Raw genomic sequence first — 23563 nt, forward strand, 5'->3', positions numbered from 1 at the left:
AGAAACACCTGGAGTAACAGGCAAATTTGGCCTTGGAGTATGGAATGAAGCAGGGCAAAGGCTAATAGAGTTTTGCCAAGAGAACGCACTGGTCATAGTCAACACCCTCTTCCAACAACACAAGAGAAGACTCTACACATGGACATTACCAGATGGTCGACACCAAAATCAGATTGATTATATTCTTTGCAGCCAAAGATGGAGAGGCCCTATACAGTCAGCAAAAACAAGACCGGGAGCTGACTGTGGCTCAGATCATGAACTCCTTATTGCCAAATTCAGACTTAAACTGAAGAAAGTAGGGACAACCACTAGACCATTCAGGTATGACCTAAATCAAATCCCTTATGACTATACAGTGGAAGTGAAAAATAGATTTAAGGGACTAGCTCTCCAGGCAAGATGGCGGGGGGCAAGGCTGGTGTGACTTTAGGGCAGCCGCACCTTTCTCAGCAAGATCTCGCTACTTTGGATGTTTCCAAGTTGACGCCACTTTCACATGAAGTTATCAGCAGACAAGCCACAATTAATATAGGTACAATTGGTCACATAGTTCATGGGAAATCTACAGTTGTAAAAGCTATTTCTGGAGTCCACACTGTCCATTTCAAAAAATGAACTGGAAAGAAATATTACAATCAAACTTGGCTATGCTAATGCTAAGATTTATAAACTTGATGACCCAAGTTGTCCTTGGCCAGAATGTTATAGATCCTGTGGAAGTAGGACACCTGATGAGTTTCCTACAGACATTCCAGGGACCAAAGGGAACTTCAAATTAGTCAAGCGTGTTTCCTTTGTTGACTGTCCTGGCCACGATATTCTGATGGCTACTATGCTGAACAGTGCCGCAGTGACGGATGCCACTCTTCTGTTGATAGCTGGTAACAAGTCTTGTCCTCAGCCTCAGACATCTGAACACTTGGCTGCTATAGAAACCATGAAACTGAAGCATATTTTGATTCTACAAAATAAAATTGATTTGGTAAAAGAAAGCCAGGCTAAAGAACAGTATGAACAGATCCTTGCATTTGTTCAAGGTACAGTAGCAGAAGGCGCTTCTATTATCCCAATTTCTGCTCAGCTAAAATACAATAGAAGTTGTCTGTGAGTACCTAAAGAGTACCCCCAAGAGACTTGACTTCAGAACCCAGACTTATTGTTATTAGATCCTTTGATGTCAACAAACCTGGCTGTGAAGTTGATGACCTTAAGGGGGGTGTAGTTGGTGGTAGTATTCTAAAAGGAGTATTAAGCACAAGCTGGAATCAAGATTGCCAGGAGGCCAATGAGGCCAGATTGAAGAACAGGGCCGGGCACACACGCCCTGATCCTAACTCTTCCCTTGAACCCAGTAAGTCCTCACTGACAGCCCCGGGGGTTGGGACGCACTGTGTTTCAGGGCACGTGACCGCTGTGTCTCCCTTCGCCGCGAAAAGCAGTACAGTCTTCTCTGCTTCACGGAAAACTCGAGTTCTGAGGTCCCATCCCGCACCTCTGCAGAGGCTGCGCCTTCGGCATCACACCTACGACAACCGGGGCCGGGCTGCAGGCACCGAGCAGGCGCCCCGTGCTCTGGACTTCAGTGTCCGGTGGGGCGAGGGCGGCGCGGGTCCGCCGGACGTGCATTTACCCGAGATGGTCCCGTGGCGCCGGCTGCCATCCGAGTTCGTTAAGCGCGGAGCAGCGGGGGAGGGGGGGTGGGGACGACTCGGTGCAGCAATCCCCATCCCGGGCCTGGCGAGGGGAACCCTGGACCACGTCGGAGCCTCAGACCCGCCTCTGTGCAGTGGGGACAACGCCTCTTCACAGACTTTCTGGATACCTCACATCTGTCCAAAGCCTTAGGCACCGGTCCCCAAACAGGCCTAAGGCAGTTATAACCTCAGTCACTAGAGGGAAACCAGAAGTCCCGCCCCTGTGAATTGGTCCTAAGACGCTTGCTCCTTGGAAGGAAAGTTATGACCAACCTAGGCAGCATATTAAAAAGCAGAGACATTACTTTGCCAACAAAGGTCCGTCTAGTCAAGGCTATGGTTTTTCCAGTAGTCATGTATGGATGTGAGAGTTGGACCATAAAGAAAACAGAGGGCCGAAGAATTGATGCTTTTGAACTGTGGTGTTGGAGAAGGCTCTTGAGAGTCCCTTGGACTGCAAGGGGATCCAACCAATCCATCCTAAAGGAGATCAGGCCTGGGTGTTCACTGGAAGGACTGATGTTGAAGCTGAAACTCCAATACTTTGGCCACCTGATTCAAAGTACTGACTCATTTGAAAAGACTCTGATGCTGGGAAAGATTGAAGGCAGGAGGAGAAGGGGACGACAGAGGATGAGATGGTTGGATGCCATCACCGACTCAATGGACATGAGTTTGAGTAAACTCCAGGAGCTGGTGAAGGACAGGGAGGCCTGGCATGCTGTAGTTCATGGGGTCACAAAGGGTCGGACACAACTGAGTGACTGAACTGAACTGAACCATCCTCCAGTAAAGGAGGCAAAGCTCCTATGGGAAATGGTGCCTCTGGGTTTCCAGGCAGAGGCAGGACTTCTCTCCTTAAAGAGGCTGTACTCAGATTACTGGAGTGTCCTGTCTGCAACTGAAAACTCTTAGGTGTTTGGCGACCTATTTATTAGTTTGGACTCCAGGAAGTTCAGCATGCCCTCAGAAGCTAAACAGATTCAGATTCTCACAGAAGCTACAGATATAATGTCCTCCATAGAATCACAAAAGGTGTATCCACTAGTAGAGAAAACTCATAAATATCATGTGCAATTCAAGCGTCAAAATTATAAAAATTCAACCATCTTTTGAAATTCAAGAAATTATCTTTAACAATCGTATGACAATGATCTTATATAAATTGACAAAAGTAATTTATGTAAATTTAGAGTAATTGCTCTGAAAGAAATTGAGACATAAATCTAGAGTAAAAAATGCCAATTACAAATTGGCAGTTGGTGGCTCAGACGGTAGAGCATCGTCTGCAATGCTGGAGACCCGGGTTTGATCCCTGGGTCGGGAAGATCCCCTGGAGAAGGAAATGGCAACCCACTCCAGTACTCTTGCCTGAAAAATCCCATGGACAGAGGAGCCTGGTAGGCTATAGTCCATGGGGTTGCAGAGAGTCAGACACGACTGAGCAACTTTACTTACTTACTTACTTATCTACCTCTATGAGGATAACTCATGTGCTCTGCAGCTGCTGACTTTCAACATCTCCCCAAAAGGAGTTCAAGGTGCACAGCAGAAATGAGGCACTCTGCTTGGGGAAAATTAGCAGAATAGGTATTCAGATAGATGTTTTCAGGAGCCAATTTTATGAACCCCATTCTTGTATCTCCTCATATCTAGAAAAGCACTAAAACCCTTCACTGTGATGACTGCTCCTTGTGACTAGTGCTAACCTTGATGAGACTAGCAGAAACCTTTTGCAAAAAATGTGCTTGGTGGCATGTACTCCCCCTTCACCAAAATTACATATATACTGACCTTCTCCTCTGCCTCTTTGGAGCAGTTTCTTAGCACTATCTGAAATGCTGTCTCCCAGGTTATAGTCCTCATTTTGCCCCAAATAAAACTTGATGCACAACTTTCACGTTGTGCATTTTTTTAAGTCAACAAAAATAAACAGTGTGACGTTGGTATAGAGACACAAAACTTAAGTCACAAACCTAACAGAACGGACTCCCCTGGTGGTACAGTAGTTAAGAATTCGCTTGCCAATGCAGGGAACACAGGTTTGATACCTGTTCAGGGAAGATTTCACTTGCTGAGGAGCACCTGGCCTCTGTGCCACCACTACTGAGAAGCCCACGCACCTAGAACCCATGCTCCACAAGAGGCCACAGCAATGAGAAGCCCTCACACTGCAAGGGAGAGTAGCCCCTGCTCAGTCCAATTATAGAAAGCCTGTGTGCAGTAATGAAGACCCAGCCCAGTTAAAAATAAATTAATTTTTTTAAAAGGCCTATATTATTAAAAAATGTAACAGACTACGAAGAACATTTAAAGGCATGTGTATATTTTGATCCTGGATTTATGGGTAGAGTGGCACCAGATAGCAGTGAGAAGTGTAAACATTTAAATATGGTCTGCATGCCACAACAAAGATCGAAGATCCCACATGCTGCAACTAAGACCTAGAGCAGCCAAATATATAAATAAAACTAAATATTAAAAAGGAAAAGAGTTCTAAAAAAAAAAAAAGTCAAACTTGAATCAGAGGGGCATCAGTAAATGGCAGAGTAGGAAATTATAGGTCCTTGCTCCCCCTAAAAACTCTAGATAAACAACATCATGCTGGTCAAAATAGTTTTTGAAATACTGTAAAAACCAGTGAAGGATCTGCAGAAACTAAGCAAGCACCCTAACCAAAAAAATTCCACAAATCAAAATGATAAATTTGGGGAATGTCCCAGAAGTCCAGTGCTAAGATTTTGCGCTTCCAGTGCAGGGGACACAGGTTTGATCTCTGTAAGGGAACTAAGATGCCATATGCCATGAGTCCAAACATCTAATGGAAAAAAAGATAAATTTGAGGGCATTTTCAACGGCTCCATGCCCTCCTCCCAGGCACAGCAGAGTGAGGTGGAAGCTGCCTATTCTCAATTCTACTTCGGGAAAGGAAGGAAAAGCTTGGCACTTAACTGCAATATTCTGGTTTGTCCGAAGGCTGACCAACAGTCTGGTTTCTGCATCACTTACCTCAGTGCCGCTGACAACGGTGGCGATAGTCTGCAAGTCAGGATGGAGGCCAGTAAGCCCCCTGGTAGACTCCAAACCTTGGGAGAGCAGCAGGGAGATGGCAGTCCTGCCATGTCTGGGGATAAAAAGACTAGGGCAGAGGAATTTGATAGACTGTTTAATGCCCTGAGAAAAATCAGGTGTGGGGGAGTGAGACTTTAGGGAAATTAAGACATTTAATGCAGCATCCTGCATATGGCAGAATTGGGGGGAAATACTCACCTACACAACAGGGAAGATGCATGTCCAGAAAAAATCTGAGAAAGGGTTGATTAGCAAAGGTCTTTCCCTGCATGTGTTGTGGCTTCCCAGATAGCCCTAGTGGTAAAGAACCTGCCTGGCAGTGCAGGAGACGTAAGAGATGTGGTTCAGTCCCTGGATCAGGAAAGATCTCCAGGGAAGATCCCCTGGAGAAAGAAATGGCCACCCACTCCAGCCTGGAGAATTCCATAAACAGAGGAGTGGTGGGCTAAAGAATAAAGTCCATAAAGACTTGGGAGAGATGGTTTAATGTAACAATTAAGAGTGACAATCCCATCACCTTTGCCTAATCACAAGACTGACATCTGTCATATTCGAAGACCCACACTCAATGGCAGGTGTGTACACACAGCCGTGTACACCAGGGAGCAGGATTTTCAGGGGCTGTCTCAGAATTCTGCCTGCCACCCTGGTTTTTGCTAAGACATGTCTGCCTGAGACAATTTATGCTCTTCTCATATCCTTGATACCTGATAAAAAGTAGTCCAGGGATTTCCCTGGTGGTCCAGTGTTTAGGACTCAGCACTTTGAATGCAGTGGCCCAACTTAAATCCATATTATCTGAGTCACTTTGCTGTTCAGTAGAAATTAGTATAATATTGTAAATCAAATATAACACTTGTGTCTTGAGTATTGGCCTTTGCAGCAGTGAGCAGCTGAACTTGGGTTTGGTGCCAGCCTTGTCCAGTTACACTAAATTTTTTTGGTGAAAATTTTCATTGCCCTCAAAAGAATATTCATACCCACAAACCATTTTTCCATTTTCTCCCCACCCCAGCACCTAAAACCACTTATCTACTTTCACCCTCTATGGATTTGCCTAGTCTGGGTATTTCATATCAACAGGATCATATGATGTGTGACCTTTTGTGTCTAATCTCTTTTACTTACGCATAATGTTTTCAAGGATCATCTGTGTTGGAGCATGTGTGGGTACTTCTTTTGTCCAGCTTAACAACACCCCACAGTACAGGGAGACCACATTTTGTTCACCTGTTTATCAGCTGATGGACAGAAGTGGTGTTTCTTCCTTTCTGCTCTTATGAATAACGCTGCTATGAATGTTTGTGGACAGCTTTCTCTTGTGTGCAGGTACATATATTTTCAATTCTTTCAGATATATACCTAGGAGGTGCTGGGTCATGGAGTGACTCTATATTTAACTTCTGGAGGAACCATCAGACTGTTTCCCAAATCAACAGCCCTGTTCTGAACATCTTGCCTCTTTTCATGTTTCCCACAGCTCTCAGTGACTCCTAGCTTACAATACATCTGGCAATGTTTTCAGCTCTCTGCCTGCAGGTTTATTTCCCTCACCAGGTCCCAGATCCTTAAAAACAAAGGTTACTGTATCTTAATCTAGTGTCATATTCATTTTGACATTCTCACTCTCCTCGTAGTAAAATGGAAGCAAGCTACTGGAATTGACAGATAATGTCACTGGGGAAGCTTTCTTTTATGAAAGTGGTTCCCTGGCATGGTCTGGGAGACTTGCCCAAAGAAGTTACTGGTTCGGAGTGAGAAAAGAAAATCCTGACAATTTCTCTTTCACACTTACAAAGTCAGATTTCTCTTCCAATTAAGTTATATTTATTCATAAAACTGTGAGAGCTAGGAAGCAGGAACTGCCACATCACGTGAATTTATTTTCTGCTTTCACGTCTAGTCGTCATCATTCAGGGTGCTCCTGTACAAGGTCCTCCAGAAGAAGGTCAGGCCCGCGCTCTCAGCCTACGTCCTCCCGCAGTTGTCGCTCCGCACTGGCTGCCAGTCCTGCGTCTCGGTCACCTGCTTTCACAGACGCCCCGCTTTGGCAGGTTGTGCAGGATCCTTTACTTCCACTTCCTTTACCAAGTTCTGTGCTGCAGTCCATCTCTTCTTTTCAAAATGTTTTCTTCTTTTCGATCTAATAACTAAAATGTAGACATCATGTTGCTGAGATACTAATAAATGAGGAATTATAAATGGAGACAAGAGAAGTGAGGAAAGATATGGAAAAATAAAGGAAGGAACAATGGAATTTTTAGGCTATACTGAATGTTATTTGCCTGATAAGGAAAATTGCACTTTGAAATTATTTCCCCACTTTCTGTACTCAAGCTTTGTAAATTCCCAGTTTTAAAAATGTATAATATTGTAAATCAACTATACATGTTTTTAAAACTTAAGCAACTTAGCATGCCCCCCACATGAGCATATATGTTGTTATCTCCTCACAAGAAGTGGCAGGGGTGGTGAGCGACTCTCAGCAGGGGTCTCTGACCCGGGGATAGTAACCTGTTTTGTGGGCTTGGATCCCATTTCCACATCAGGCTGAGGCAGACAGTGTAGGAAGGCATCTGCCTGTCATTCAAAACTCGAGAATAACACAACATTAATAAGTATGTGTAAGGGAAATGTTTAGTCCAGGAAAGGTTTTGTCTCCTGAACTCTCTTTTCAATCCTTGGAATTGCCTTGCAAAAGGAACCAAGGAACCACACAGCTGTTTGCCCCTCTGTGTAACTGAGGATGGTTTACTCTCGCAGGTGTGGCTATAGAGATGTTCGTCTTTCTTACCTCCCACTTAGCTTTGCTTTTGAGAAAACCAAACCCTCATTGTCAGCTCAGCTTTCCTGCAGTTTTGGATCTGACAAGATAAACTGGTTGACCACCTACCTGAATGAATGAAATTTTCCAGTTCCTTCTCATTCTCTGGAAGCAGGTACGTGGACTCGTCCTGGCTCTCATCCTCAAAGAATTCCTCTTCATCTCCTAACGATGGGATCTTGATATTTTTATAAAGTGATGCAAGTTGTTGTTTTTCCTCAGCCTCTACCAGTCGACTGGAGAACAAAATACATAATTTCGGGGGAAGGCTGTGCCCTATGGCTTGCAGAATCTTAGTTCCTGACCAGGGATCAAACTGTGCCCTGTGCAATGGGCGTGCAGAGTCTTAACCACTGGACCACCAAAAGAATTCCCAAAATAGAGAAATTCGAAAGCATAATTTTCACACTAAATCATCAGGTCTTAATCCTTAGTGCTGTGATTTTCTGACTAAAAAGCAGTCACTAGTACATGGTGGTACTAGTACATGGGGAGGGAGGCAGAAATAGACTTTGAACAAAATGTCAACATTTTATATAAAGATAGCATAGGTACTGTTGGTTTTTCCTTTTGCTCAGTCTCCAATATTTTCTGGCCTGGCACTGTTACTGATCCTGTATTTAAAATGTTCATCATGGGGCTGTGAATGCATTAATTTAGATTAAAAAAATACTGTATTATTATTTATCTTGACTACCAAGTTTTTGGCACTGCCTTAAATTTTGCACCTGAAGTGAGTGCCTTTTTCACCTCACCTAGATCTAAACTTGGAAGTGGCTCATTGACCAGATATTTCTGTGTGAAGTGGAAATGGATAATACAGTGTTTAATTTTTTCTAACATATGTACCTTCTTAATTATGTTTGACTTATGTAATAATGGGCTTCTGGGGTGGCTCAGATGGCAAAGAATCTGCCTGTAATGTAGAAGACCTGGGTTAGATCCATGGGTCAGGAAGATCCCCTAGAGAAGAGAATGGCTACACACTCCAGTATTCTTGCCTGGAGAATTCCATGGACAGAGGAGCCCTGCAGGCTACAGTCCATGGGGTTGCAAAGTTGGACACAACTGAGCAACTAACACTACATGTAATAATAAATCACTTTAGGGTTAGCTTAATTGTGTTCTAAGGAGCTGAGATGGAGGAAGGGGTGTAGGGGTAACATTCCAGAATCATGCTGTGCAGCAGAAGAACTGATTTGACTGTAAAAACTGCTGCAGATAATCAGAAAACTGGGACAGGGACAGAATTTGGGTGAGGAGAATGAGGTGCTCACTTCATGTGAAAAATTTAAGGGGGGTACCAAAAAACTCAGTAATGATGATAAATATTTTTAAAAACTGAAATGAGTGAATTCCCTGGCCGTCCAATGGTTGGGACTCGGTGTTTCCACTGCCCAGGGCCCAGATTCAATCCCTGGTTGGGGAACTAAGATCCCACAAGCAATGCAGTGTGGGTAAAAAAAGGAAAAAAGCTGGAAAAATACACAATAAACCAAATATCAAAATTTAAAAAGCAGGATCCATCAGCACTGTGATGAACTGCATGAGAGCCTGAGTCAAAAGGGAAAATATTGAGTCCCTATATACACGCTTTTATGTATTACTTTATGGTTCTTCTTTTCTAAAACATTAAAGTAGTTGAGAATATATTTTAAAAATTGAAAAGTTCTATATCAAAACTCACGGCATTATTTTAAGTTTAAAATACTTTATATCAGAAACAAAATTTATTATAATTTTACTTTCCTAGTTTAAATGAAATAAAACTCACTAATATGACTGTGTGGATCACAATAAACTGTGGAAAGTTCTGAAAGAGATGGAAATACCAGACCACCTGACCTGCCTCTTGAGAAACCTGTATGCAGGTCAGGAAGCAACAGTTAGAATTGGACATGGAACAACAGACTGGTTCCAAATAGGAAAAGGAGTACATCAAGGCTGTATATTGTCACTCTGCTTATTTAACTTATATGCAGAGTACATCATGAGAAACGCTGGGCTGGAGGAAGCACAAGCTGGAATCAAGATTGCCGGGAGAAATATCAATAATCTCAGATATGCAGATTTACACCACCCTTATGGCAGAAAGTGAAGAGGAACTAAAAAGCCTCTTGATATAAGTGAAAGAGGAGTGAAAAAGTTGGCTTAAAGCTCAACATTCAGAAAACTAAGATCATGGCATCCGGTCCCATCACTTCATGGCAAATAGATGGGGAAACAGTAGAAACAGTGGCTGACTATTTTTCTGGGCTCCAAAATAACTGCAGATGGTGATTGCAGCCATGAAATTAAAAGATGCTTACTCCTTGGAAGGAAAGTTATGACTAACCTAGACAGCATATTAAAAAGCAGAGTCATTACTTTGCCAACAAAGCTCCGTCTAGCTGAGGCTATGGTTTTCCCAATATATGGATGTGAGAGTTGGATTATAAAGAAAATAGAGCACCGAAGAATTGATGCTTTTGAACTGTGGTGTTGGAGAAGACTCTTGAGAGTCCCTTGGACTGCAAGGGGATCCAACCAGTCCATCCTAAAGGAGATCAGTCCTGGGTGTTCATTGGAAGGACTGATGCTGAAGCTGAAACTCCAATACTTTGGCCACCTCATGTGAAGAGCTGACTCATTGGAAAAGACCCTGATGCTGGGAAAGATTGAGGGCAGGAGGAGAAGGGGACGACAGAGGATGAGATGGTTGGGTGGCATCACTGACTCGATGGACATGGGTTTGGGTGGACTCTGGGAGTTGGTGATGGACAGGGAGGCCTGGCGCGCTGTGGTTCATGGGGTCACAAAGAGTCGGACACAACTGAGCGACTGAACTGAACTGAATATATTTTCACTTTTTATATTTATTTATTTAATTTGGCTGCACTGGATCTTCGTTGTGGCATGTAGGATGTTTAGATGTGGCATGTGAACTCTTAGTTGTGGCTTGTGGGATCTAGTTCCCTGACTAGGGATCGAACTCGGGTCCCCTGCATTGGGAGCACAAAGTCTTAACCTCTGGACCACCAGGGAAGTCCCTCATTGATATATATCCAAAATATACTTCTGGAGAAAATCAATGCCTAAAAATTACATAAAAATGTGCTCTGGGGCATATATTTTTCCTTTTGCCTCAGGTTTTAAAATGTCACTATGGGTAACACAAACTTAAAAGCTATAAATGTTGACATTAGCTCAGTAACTTAATTGCTCACTAAGAGTTCAGGATGAAATGTTTTAGTGAGTTATTTTAGGAATCTTCATATCTGTTAACATCTTTATTTATACTAATGAAATAAACTGAAATTGAAGTTCCATAAATTGAGTCAAAGGAGATCGTCAGATTAGAAAATCCAGAACCAAACATGCTGGTGACACTCACTCATTAGCAAAGTCTCTTCAATTTCACCTTTAATTTTACCTTCATTTGATATACTTCAAGCTAGTCCTAAAATGGTTACCTTAAGAGATATTCCATACATGGCAATGTATTTCCCATGTGCACACTTAATCCTAAGAAAGAATTTAGTACTTCTTCAAGATGTTTCTGATGGGATATAATGGAATCCTGGAAGTAAATCCTAGAATAGGAATCGAAGTGCTGCTCCTGATCACAGTCACATGATGTCACAGTGTGGCTCGCTTTTGTCTGATACTAATTTCAAAATGATCACACAAAATAATTTCAAATTGCTCACAGCCTGTGTGAGCAAGTATATATATAAAGCTTCGCCACAAGCTTTATTTGTGTGAACAAGATGGAGTGTCTTCCCTAAATGCTACTATCACCCCAACCACAATGATGATAAATTTCTAGTGAAAGAGACAGTGGTTACTTTTCTGCTTTGCGCTATTAAGATTTCTTTCCAAAGCATCAAGTTCACTCTAGAAAATCACATTGTTAGAAGATGCCAGCATCTCAGAACATTTTTGATCATGAGCCACAGTAAGAGAGAACTTTTACTTCACAATCTTAAGTCTGAAAAGTTGAAAAACAGCATTTCTATTCTAGTAAATTGTATTTATTCTGTCCTGTTTCTTTTTTGTTATTTATTCATACTTTTTATTTTTTTTTTAATTTTTTGTCATGTTTCTTTTTATATTTTTCATTTATGTCATGATCCACCATGAATATAGGCCATATTCTGAAAAACACTGAAAATTTATAATGACTGTAATTATTCAGTGATTATAAGAATTACCAACATCATCACCATTATTAACATTACTACCATGAAATAATCTAGTTACTTTATGTCTTATTAAAGGACAGTAAAGATTATTTAGCATAGACTTACTATATCACGTAGGAAATAATGGTCCCAAATATCAGGGCAATAGTGAGGGCTATACATGCAACTGTAATTACTTTAACAAGAGCAGGTCTATGAGGAATCCATGCTAAAAATAGAAGGAAAAGAAGTTTTCATAAAATCCCATTTTAGCTGTGACTATCAATTAGGGCTTCCCTGATAGCTCAGCTGGTAAAAAATCCACCTGCAATACAGGAGACCCAGGTTCAATTCCTGGGTTGGGAAGATCCCCTGGAGAAGGGAAAGGCTACCCACTCCAGTATTCTGGCCTGGAGAATTCCACGGACTGTATAGTCCATGGGTTGCAAAGAGTCAGACACGACTGAGCGACTTTCGTAGGTGGCGCTAGTGGTAAAGCGCTCACCTGGTAATGTAGGAGACATAAAGAAATTCGGGCTCAATCCTTGGATCGGGAAGATCCCCTGGAGAAGGGCATGACAACCCACTCCAATATTCTTGCCTGGAGAATCTCATGGACAGAGAAGCCTGGCAGGCTACAGTCCACAGGGTCACACAGAATTAGACACGACTGAAGTGACTTAGCACACACACATGTATCAGTTAATATATTTGTTAATCATATTGTTTTAGGGGAATGGGAGAGAAAATCAGAAATAACATTAAAAATAAAATTCTTAATTTACAAGAAAACCACGCAAGCTAGATTGCACAGCCTGTGTGAGCAAGTATAATTTGAATTCCCACCTAAACCCTGACTCCTTTTTTCATCTGTCTCCTGTCTTTGGCCAAAGCCCTTTCTTATGAGACCGGTCCCTGATGTATGGCAGAAACTGCCACTGATATAGCTGAAAGGAGAGTGGCCTTACACTCAAGTGGTTTTACAACTCAAGTGTCGCCGGATGGTCTTAGGTTGTACAGTGCTGTTTTTAAATAAAACAGGATATTACAGGGCAATTTGAGATCTACTCCCACAAACCTGCATTCCAGGGGTTGGTGTTTAGGCCCATTGAATATCCTATAAAACCAAGGGTGGTCCTTGCAGGCTCACTCTTCTCATCATCTGAAATGAAAATAAAGAGCTACTATAGGTACAAACTGAACAAAGGCACAATTGACTAAGTACATTACTCAACCATTTGTAAAATCTGACAAACTGAGGTGCCTCCTCCTTGTCTCACACAGAGCGCCCCCTCCCTTTCTTTCCCTTCTCTGGCTCAACAACTGAGTTGAGAAACTCTTTGAGACTGGCACCTCAATGTGAAGTCAGCTTGACATGAAGAAAAGAACCTGGACTATGAAAATGCTCAAAGATTAAATGCTTAAGCTTTCAGTTCAGTTCAGTTCAGACGCTCAGTCGTGTCCGACTCTTTGCAACCCCATGGACCGCAGCACGCCAGGATTCCCTGTCCATCACCATCTCCCGGAGCTTACTCAAACTCATGCCCATTGAGTCGGTGATGCCATCCAACCATCTCATCCTCTGTCGTCCCCTTCTCCTCCTGCCCTCAATCTTTCCCAGCATCAGGGTCTTTTTAAATGAGTCAGTTCTTCACATCAGGTGGCCAAAGGATTGGAGTTTCAGCTTCAACATCAGTCCTTCCAATGAATATGCAGATGTTCATTTAATGATTCTCTCCATTTTTCTGTACATTTCCAGGTTTTCATAATGAAATACTGATGTGGAGGACAAGGGTTACAGATGGTTTCAAAACCGTGACTACTGAAAACTGGTTGTTGGACTTGGCAATGGGAAGGTCATTGGAGACCTAGTTAAGTGATATTACCCATGTGCATGATTGACAAGTTCATGAGAGAATAGAAGGAAAAGGATTACAGAGAGGAAAAGTTTTGAAAATTTTCTGAAGAATTTTGCTGTCATGGCAGGAAGAGAAATGAGGGCATCTCCCAGAAGGGGTTGAGAGATCGGGAGACAGGTTTTGCTTTTTAATACAAAAACATTGACATCATGATCTCATGAGCACAGGGACAACACTTTAAATTGTGATGCTACTGGAAAGGGAGAAAGAATCGACCAGTGTCCCAAGGGGATGGAAGTTGGTGCAAAGGTGAAGGGTCAGCCTTGACCTGGCCGGGAGGAAAGATGAGAAAGTGTTATTCAACTGCTAGTTAGGGAGATGCAGATGCTCGCTCAAGTGCTTGTGTTTTGTCAGTGATGGTGGGAACAAGGTCATTCTGTAAGATCAAGGCTGGGGTAGATATGGTGGGGGTGTTTGTGAATGAGAAAAACAGAGGAGAAAGTCACCAAGCAAAGGGGAAGGGTAACTGGACTAGGAAAATAGACCAGCATACTTTAAATAAAATTTCCTAGAAACAGAATGGCTGGGTACACTGACTTTTTTTTTTATAGCCACTCCTGTACCCCAGAGCCCACCAAAATTATTCAAACTATGCAACACCAGTCAATCCTAAAGGAAATCAACCCTGAATATTCACTGGAAGGACTGATGCTGAAGCTGAAGTTCCAATACTCTGGTCACCTGATGGAAAGAGCTGACTCACTGGAGAAGACCCTGATGCTGGGAAAGATTGAAGGCAGGAGGAGAAGGGGGTGACAGAGTATGAGATGATTGGATGGCATCACTGACTCAATGGACATGAGTTTGAGCGAACTCTGGGAGGTAGTGAAGGACAGGGAAGCCTGGTGTGCTGCAGCCCATGGGATCACAGAGAGTCAGACACAACTTAGCGACTGAACGGCAACAATAACAACAAATGCAACACTAAGCTTACTCCATGTACCTACCCTGCCTCACCCATTCCTTTCCCCAGTCAACAGAAGCTCTGGGTCATGCTCCCCTCTTTCTACCCCCTGCCTCCTGACAAGGCTGGTCCTTCCCCACATGGCTTGGCATGGAGTGCCCTGCCTGCTGTTTCTAGGATTCTGTGTGTATAACCTTCCTCCTTCACAATGATCATTTCTGAGTCTGTGGGTCTTATCATACCTGATTAAAACAAATCCTGGGTGTATTTCAAAACTGTGGGTCAAAAAGTAAATGCATTCTTCTTATAAGAACTCCCAAATTGCCCTCTGGAGAAACTGCACTTGTTCCTGGCTTACACACAAGACAGGAGATTAACTTGCCCTACTCCTTTGCCGGTACAGTTTGAGATATTTTGCCCACTTTCAACATAGCTCAAAACTGGAATCAGAATGTATTTTCAAGGCGTATTTTCCTTTTTACGAGGTAGGCATCTTTCCATGTAACTGAGAGCTGAGAGTTACAAGAGCAAATTGGAGTCTTCCAGTGATCCAACTAGACAAACAATTTTGTCTTCTATCTCTGTATCATAAATTACACTTGGGACTGAAAGCTCAGGGATGGCAGAGGACTCAGCGAACCTCTAGGGCCACCTCACAAGAGGTTAGTGTTGATAGTTAGTGTCAAGATAGACTAGAATGTGGGCCCTCTAACACTTTGACCCAGCTTCCTTTTCTGGACTTTTGTGGTGGTGAAGTGAATGGGGAAATGAAATACTATAGCTGAGCTTTGTGTGTGTGTGTGCGCTCAGTTGCTCAGTCGTGTCCAGCTCTTTGTGACCCCATGGACTGCAGCCAGCCAGGCTCCTCTGTCCACGGGATTCTCTAGCCAAGAATACTGGAGTGGGTTACCATGCCCTCAGAGGATCTCCCCAACCCAGGGATCAAACGTGCATCACTTACAGGTTCTTTACATTGAGCCACCTGGGAAGCCCATAGCTAAGCTTTAGGAAGAGTAATAAAGAATGTCTTTGGGATGGACAGATGTATTAACCGTGATTTTTTTTTTCTATATTTCCTGACACTTTGACATCTGTGCTATTTTCTAATCTGTCCCTAGCAGCATGGTTACTAACCCAGCCATGGGGGGCGGGGCAAGGCGTGCCTTTTTCTAATTTGCACAGAGTAGGGGGGAGCTGTACAGGTTAGTTATGAGCATCATGGGACGCCCTCCTGGAGGAGCCATACGACACAAGAGCTTTGCAGATATTCATGGATCCCACGTGCACTCCCAGATCCCGACTTACCAGTGCTCGCTGGGGGCTGCATGGGCGTGGTACTTGGAGCTAGATGGCCATTGAGGGGGATCAGAGAGAAAAGAAAGGTTTAGGATACATTTAGGAAAATTACAACATAACTTGGTATTAGACGACAGGGCATGACACGGTTTCCAAATATTAATTGCTGAGATGGTAAATGTTCTTAGCAAGTTTACTCCAGTGCCGAGCAGATGCACGGGGCTTAATCTGCAGAAGAGCGGTGCTCTGCTCGCAGCCAGTGTTTCCTCTGACGCACATGGACAGTTAGCAACACAGTGCATCTGGGCGTGGCCTGCTTCTGCAGTCACGCAAGCTGGGAACCCTCCTCCCAAGCAGAGGACCTAGAGAAACTTGGCGCGGAGCTGAAGGGCGCGGTGCTGTCATCAGCTCAGAGAGGTGGTGCCGGGAGGCAGTGACAGCCCTGCCATCACCCAGCTCACACAGAGAGAACACAGGATCTAGTTTCCAAGCAACGTCTATCTAATCTTATTATTTTATGGATCACGCTACTAACAAAGAAGACAAGACACATTGAATAGCAGCTAGGAGGACCATAGAGTACAGTTCCCATTCCACTGACCGAGTAGTAACGACGACTCACCTCTGGGTCTTGGGATAGCTCCATGGACCAAACGAAATTGCTTACCGAACTGTATGGGTTGTTTGGTGACATTTGGCTGTCTTTCTAAGGGAAAATAATCTGGAAAAGAAAACCTACAGCAGAGAGGTGTAATCACCCCTTCTTACTTCCCCTGAAATGAGTGAAAACAATGGTTGAGGCAACCCATTCAGCCTGTTGTTTGTCTGACTGGTTTGAACTCACCTGCATAAGGCACACACAGATGAAGTGGGTATTCCATTAAAAACAAAAATAAAACAGCAAAAGAACTTTGACCCTTGTCCATCATTCCAAAACTGCTAGTTTGTTATCGTGTGGGTGAAAGGAAGTATTTAGCTATGTCCACCATCTGCCCTGTATTTCTCTGAGAAACTAAGTAGCTCTTCTCCCTACAGAATGTCTCAGTTCTGACTGGGAGCCACCAGTGTGAGGTCAGCTCAGGTTGCTACATGGAATTCTTTGATGGAACCAAGTCAGCCAATGGGGAGACTAACAGAATGAGAGGGTGTGCTGGGAGTGAGTAAGACCCTCAGGGCCCACTCTTGAGGAGACAGAAGGGAATCAACTATAATTCAATGTGACACCTCACAAGAAGCAGATGGAGGAGACAGCAGGGCTCTGTAGGCCCATTCTAATGCTTACCTCTGGCTTCCTGGATGGTTGAGCTTCAAGTTACTTAACCTCTCTGAGCTTCAGTTTCCTCATCAGTAAAATAGGAGGAGGAAAGAATACCCACTTAACAGGGTTACAGCGATGGCTCAATAATGCAATCCACACAAAGCTCAAGAACAGGGTGGGCACTGAGAGTTAGTTAGTTCTGGATGTAAAATGTGAGTGTGTAATCTTTGAAAAAAAGCAGTTTGGTACGCCTCCAACCTCTGGGGAACCATCCAGAAGCCTAGACCCAAGTGGCTGTCTCCAAAAGTTTCTTTAAGGGAGAGATTAATTGAATCATCTCAGCATGTAGAAAGGGGATTGAACAATGAGATGGTGTAGAAGGCTGTCTCCTGGATTTGTCCTCTGCCCAGCCGGTAGTTCACATGATACACAAAATAGGCTTTCATCCCTCCTACCAATGGTAATAACAGACCGGACACCTCTTGGTGCTTATACAGCCCCGAGGACCAGGAGCCAACTCCACCTGTGCTGCAGCCCAGAGGGCAGCTGCCCCTCCTAAATGTCTGGGGGATGACAAGACTAGGACCCGCCCCACCCCCCACAAGACTTCCTCCCCCTGTGGACAATCAAGAGGGCCTTGCTCTGTTCTTTCAACACCCAACCTGTCTTCCCCCCATCCTGCTGTGCCCCCGGGACGAGCCTGGTAAGGATGCGGCTCCCATGCTTTCTAAATCCCACAGTCTCACAACTGCCTCTGATCAAACCCATCTCTTTTGAGCTTCCTATTGGCCTGCCTGTGGGCACTGTTTAGACTGGACTTAGGACTGTCAAGGTCCCTGTGCTCACTGCTGCCTTGCCCAGTCCTTCCCCCTGGGTCTGTGAACACCGGGCTCCTAGCCCAGGTTTCCTGGAACACAAAAGGTTGGACAGAATTAACTGTTTTCCAGGAGCCTGGAGGTAAAATTCCACATCGTCACCCCACATCTCCAGGTTCCACACACCCCCCCCCCCCCCCCCCCCGTATCCTGGAGCCCTTCAGGTGGCCCCTCTAGGCCCATCAAGCCTAGGCCACCACCCTCCTCCACGCTGTAGTCACTGCATGGGGCCAAGTTATGAGTCCCCAGCACTTTGCTTGGGTCCTGCCCAAAGTGGACCCACAGTGACCTCAAGCCAAGCTGCTTCCTCCCTTGTGGGGTATAAACCGTGTCATGTCCCACTAGACGTCTGCTCCCAGGATGATAAGAACCTCCAGAGCCCTGGTTGAAAATACATTTCTGGGGCCAGGGGTAGGCGCCTGTATTTTTAAGATGCCCCCAAGTAACTTTCAGGATAAGAAGTTTGGGGAAAAAGACCAAACTTAGTGGTTTCTGGCTGGAAAATCTCATCAGGGTCCCCATTTCTCCACCGGGACACTCCCTCTTTGGGGCACAAGTACTTCTTCAGACCCTTCACCGGTTCCTCCCACCATGAGGACCCACCTTGAGCAGGGTGCTGCCCATAAGCGCCACACTTGCTCCACCTGCCGAGGGGTTTCGTCTTTGTGATGTCACACAACGGAGGGCACTGTCCAGGCAGAAAGAACAGCTTCTGCAGGGGAGGCTGGCGTGAGCTCTGGCTCTCGTGACTGAAGACTGTGTTGCTGGGAGCGCCCAGCACTACCCACTTTCCCGGGCCCTTCTCTCCTCTGTCCACAAGGCAAGGCTGCCTTGTTGCTTCTGAGTTAATTGCTTTTTTTTTTTTTTTTGGCATTTAAACACTTATTCTTCAAATTAAGAAATTACACATTTTGATAATGGCCATTGTCTTCAAAGTGTCCTTCAGTTCCCGCACATTTAAAAGGATAATGCTGATTCTGACCAATTCCTGTAACTGTCTCCTTGATATCCACCCCCAGACCCCATCATATGGCTGAGCCTTCTGACCAGTCCTTCTCCCACATACAGGGCTTCATGACCATCTGCTGAGACTGCAGAGCCCTCCTCCCTGTGCCGCACCCCCTCAAGTCCCCCCACATCTCCGCGGTCAGGAGATCCAGATGAGGAGGTCGAGAAGCACAACTGACAACCTGCGGGTGTCCCAAGCACTTCTGGAGCCACAGTGCCATGCTGGGCACCACAGACATGGCAGACCAGGACCAATGAGGTCCCCACTCCCTGGAGCACAGAGCCTGGTGTGTGGCATTGGGAGACAGAGTGGACAGTAAGAAAGGAGAAAATGTATGAGCTGATGCCAAGTAGTGATGCATGCAATGAAGCAAGTGAAGAGAGGGCGGTGAAGTGGGAAGTGAGGAAGGCGTGCTGGTTGGATGGTCCAGCATCAACACGGCCATGAACGGCCCTGGTCCAGGTCGCTGAGGGGTGGAGTCAAGGCTGGGCAGTAACCTGTGCTTGGGAGTAGCTGAGAAACAGGCAGAGACTCCATGACACCAGGCACAGGTTTTTCCACCCTGACTCTACAAAGCCCTGGGCTGGTGGATCACACTTCAGAGTTACCTTGGGAGGTGAGAAGTCACTGATTCACAGTTACCTTGGGAGGTGAGAAGTCACTGACTCAGTTACCTTGGGAGGTAAGGAGTCACTGACTCAGAGTTACCTTGGGAAGTAAGGAGTCACTGACTCAGAGTTACCTTGGGAGGTGAGAAGTCACTGACTCAGTTACCTTGGGAGGTGAGAAGTCACTGATTCACAGTTACCTTGGGAGGTGAGAAGTCACTGATTCACAGTTACCTTGGGAGGTAAGAAGCCACTGACTCAGTTACCTTGGGAGGTAACGAGTCACTGACTCAGAGTTACCTTGGGAGGTAAGGAGTCACTGACTCAGAGTTACCTTGGGAAGTAAGGAGTCACTGACTCAGAGTTACCTTGGGAGGTGAGAAGTCACTGACTCAGTTACCTTGGGAGGTGAGAAGTCACTGATTCACAGTTACCTTGGGAGGTGAGAAGTCACTGATTCACAGTTACCTTGGGAGGTAAGAAGCCACTGACTCAGTTACCTTGGGAGGTAACGAGTCACTGACTCAGAGTTACCTTGGGAGGTAAGGAGTCACTGACTCAGAGTTACCTTGGGAGGTGAGAAGTCACTGATTCAGAGTTACCTTGGGAGGTAAGAAGCCACTGACTCAGTTACCTTGGGAGGTAAGAAGTCACTGACTAGCTTTCTGGTGCCTTCACCTCCCCATCCTAGGATCCGTCCTCCCAACCCTGAACTCACTGGGGTTCACAGGGACCAGGATCTGATCCCATCCCATGTGTGCATAAAAACAAGTAGCTGATGAAAACAAGAGAAATAAATGTGGTCACTGGCCAAGGAAATAAGCAATTTTCTAAGCATACTTATTTCCAGAAGAAAAACAGCACACCGGATTACGGATTCTATCAGAGGCACATATATTAGAAAAGATGGACCAAAATTTTAAAGTAGTCACATACATTTAGAGAGATAAGGCATGACATTAGCAGTAGGGAATGAAACTAATAACATATAAAAGAGAACCAAGAAGAAATATTAGATATGTAAAACAGTTATTGAAATGAAGATACATTAGAGGAAATAAGTAGCAAATAGACAGCTGAGAAACAAATTAGCAAACTGGCATAGGAAACAGGAAATGTCCAGAGGAAAGAAAGAAAAAGGAATTAGAGAACATGAAAGCAAAGGTAAGACATACTGACAACAGACACAGACATGCTAACATCTAAGTATTAATAATAGGTGTCTTAAAAAGAGAAAAATTTTAAATATATAGATGAAATCTTAAAAAAAGAGACAAATTTCCCAGAATGTAAAACAGAATAAAGACATCAGATGAAAAGGCCCATAGAAGTAGCTTATGAAGTTAAACATATACTTACCATACAACTCAGCTATTCCACTGCTAGGTTTTTACCCAAGATAAATGAAAACCTGCACACACAAAAAGCACTGAAAAGGAACATCCATAGCAGCTGTATTTACACTAGCCCAGAGCTGGGCTCAAGGTAACGTCCATCTACAGGTGAACAGGATGACTGCCTGTGGCTCATCCATGCAACGCAAAGTAAGCTACTGACACACAGTACAACGTGGAGGAGCCTTCAGAATCATGCTGAGCACAAGTATCTGGATACAAAATGTAGGATACGAGCAGAACACTGTACAATTCTATCTGTATAAAACTCTAAGAGACAATTCTAATGTGTATTCACAAAACAGACATGTGACTGCTCAGGTCTTAGGGTTGTGGTGGGGATTAACTGTGAAGAGACATGGGGAACTTTTTGGAGAGGGGAAAAAATTCTCTAGTTTTACTGTAGTGGTGGTTACAAGGATATGGACATTTTTTTAAAAACTCACCAAACTGCAGACGTAAATGGAGATTCAACAGCATACCTGTGGTATTTATAGAGCCTCAAGACTGGATGAGGTCAAGGTAGCGTGAGCAGACGGAAAGTGGGGAGGAAACAGCAAAGGGGACCTGAAATGCAGGCCAGAGGGGCAGGGGTTGAGCCCCAAAAGCCAGGTGAATGTATTTCAGGAAGGAAATGACCCATCACCTGAGAATTTGAGATGCTGCTGCTAAAGTCAAGGAAGAAAACAGAACTGACCACTGGATTTAGCAATGTGGAAGACATCTGGCAGCAAGGTAGGTTTTGGAGTGGGTTCAAGAAAGAACGGCTTCCCCAGGGCCTCAGTGGTAAAGAATCTGCCTGCCAATGCAGGTGACCCAGGAGATGTCAGTTCAATCCCTGGGTCGGGAAGATCCCCTGGAAGAGGAAATGACAACCTACTCTAGTACTCTTGCCTGGGAAATTCCATGGACAGAGGAGCCTGGTGGGCAACAGTCCATGCGTTCACAAAGAGACAGACACAACTGAATGGCTGAGCAGAAGAAAGAATGGAAGGGAAATGAAGACAGCAAGAGACCACCTTTGAGAAATTCGGCTTTCTGTAACAAAGCAGAGAATGATACAGGAGCTAGACGGTTTTCTTTTCCATTTTTAAAGTATGTTTGCGCGTGGATGGGGATAACCCAGTATATATAGAAAACCTGATGATACAACAGATAAGGGAAACGCAGGAACAATGTCCTGAGGCAGTGGACATGGAACAGGCTCTGGCACCAACCCAGTCAATTTGTATAAAGGCAACAGTGGGAAGGCACGGATGTTACCAAAAGTGGGTAGAGGAGGTGGAGACCTACGATGGAAGCCTCTGCTGGTGGCCCCTATTCACTCAGGAAACAAGCAGCAAAGTCATCTCCTGGGAGCAACCCGGAGGGAAGCTTCAGGCAAGGGATTGTTGGAATCTTGGTACTAAACAGCCAACTAGCTTAGGAAAAGATACTTGAAACAGATGGTGGGCAGGTCCTAGTCGCTGGTAATGGAATGGTCCTAGGGATGACAATGGCAGTGTCTGTTGCAGGCTGGGTGGGAGGCAAAACCACTAGCAGAGAGGTCGAAAAGCTGTGAGGTCAGGACACGGGAAGGTTGTCTACACGGATAATGGGACTGGGAGTATGATGGGGTGGTTTTAGACGCAGTACTGCAAGAGTAGAAATCTTTGCAGACAAGTGAACCATTCATAAGATGACTGCAACAAAGAAGCAGGAGTGATAATGACAGTCTGATGTTCCAAGAGTCAGAACTGTTTTAGATAAAAGGGAGGGAGAACAATCTAGAAGCAACGAGTGAAGAAAAGTAGGAGAGAAAGCAGCCACTCCCTGCAAGGGTCTTAAGAGGCGCTGCGCAAAGAGGAGACTCATGTTTCAGCAGATGATGGATGAATAGAGACTTCCAACCGGGCCCAGAAGGTTTCAGAGTTGGGGCAGAGTGAAGTAGGGCTATTAAAAGGGCAATGAACTGAGCCATGTATAGGTGAGAATAAGGGAGGTAAGAGGGGACCTCGGAGTCCTGGACACACAAGCTTGTATAATAGGTGGTAGGGAGATAGGGAATCCTCCTAGGAGGAAACACAAGACTGGGATCCTTTTAGAAGGACACTTTAGAAGTCCAGGAGGCCCTTTTAGAAATATTTTTTGGGGACTTCCTAAAGTGGTCCAGTGGTCCAGTGGCTAAGACTCTATGCTCTCAATGCAGGAGGCCTGGCTTCGATCCCTGGTCAGGGAACTAGCTCTCACATGTCACAACTAAACAAGATCCTGCATGCTGTGACTAAGACCTGCTGCAGCCAAATGAATAAATAAAATTTTTTAAAGAGAAATACTTTTTAAAAAATACTAAGCTTGGTAATATAGTTACAGAAGAACTTACCAGGATGCTTGTGGAATATATGGAATATTGTATATGACTTCCAAAACCCTCTGGAGTCACTAAATCAAGATAATCTGGGTTCACTCAAAGTGTATTTCTTTGGGTATTAGAATACAATTCCCATATATTGGCAGTATGACTCTTGATACATTAGATTGCTTTCTCTTACAGAGATAACGCTG

At 44.4% G+C, this 23563-nt stretch overlaps 1 protein-coding gene and 1 pseudogene across 1 annotated transcript; one reads left to right on the top strand and one right to left on the bottom strand.

Moving 5' to 3' along the window:
- Positions 1-402: 402 nt before the first annotated feature.
- Positions 403-1848, top strand: LOC133055256 (eukaryotic translation initiation factor 2 subunit 3-like; annotated as a pseudogene).
- A 4746-nt stretch (positions 1849-6594) lies between these two features.
- Positions 6595-23500, bottom strand: C4H19orf18 (chromosome 4 C19orf18 homolog). Its single transcript, XM_061140672.1, has 8 exons — positions 18612-23500; positions 16690-17215; positions 16498-16635; positions 15885-15923; positions 12835-12918; positions 11883-11985; positions 7663-7829; positions 6595-6919 (listed from the first exon to the last, which is right to left on the bottom strand). Exons 2-8 carry the CDS (start codon positions 16802-16804, stop codon positions 6801-6803), a joined length of 765 nt encoding a protein of 254 aa, XP_060996655.1. The 5' UTR covers positions 16805-17215; positions 18612-23500; the 3' UTR covers positions 6595-6800.
- Between the last annotated feature and the right edge of the window lie 63 nt (positions 23501-23563).

Source organism: Dama dama, chromosome 4, assembly GCF_033118175.1.
Source record: "Dama dama isolate Ldn47 chromosome 4, ASM3311817v1, whole genome shotgun sequence".
Classification (NCBI taxonomy): Eukaryota; Metazoa; Chordata; class Mammalia; order Artiodactyla; family Cervidae; genus Dama; species Dama dama.

Excerpts from the sequence above, each read along its gene's own strand:
- C4H19orf18 (XM_061140672.1), bottom strand. The coding sequence starts at position 16,804 with ATGATGGACAAGGGTCAAAGTTCTTTTGCTGTTTTATTTTTGTTTTTA. Across the intron at positions 15,924-16,497 it reads AGCTATCCCAAGACCCAGAG|CTCCAAGTACCACGCCCATG; the intron begins GTGAGTCGTCGT and ends ATGGCCATCTAG. Across the intron at positions 6,920-7,662 it reads GGAAAATTTCATTCATTCAG|TTATTAGATCGAAAAGAAGA; the intron begins GTAGGTGGTCAA and ends TCTACATTTTAG.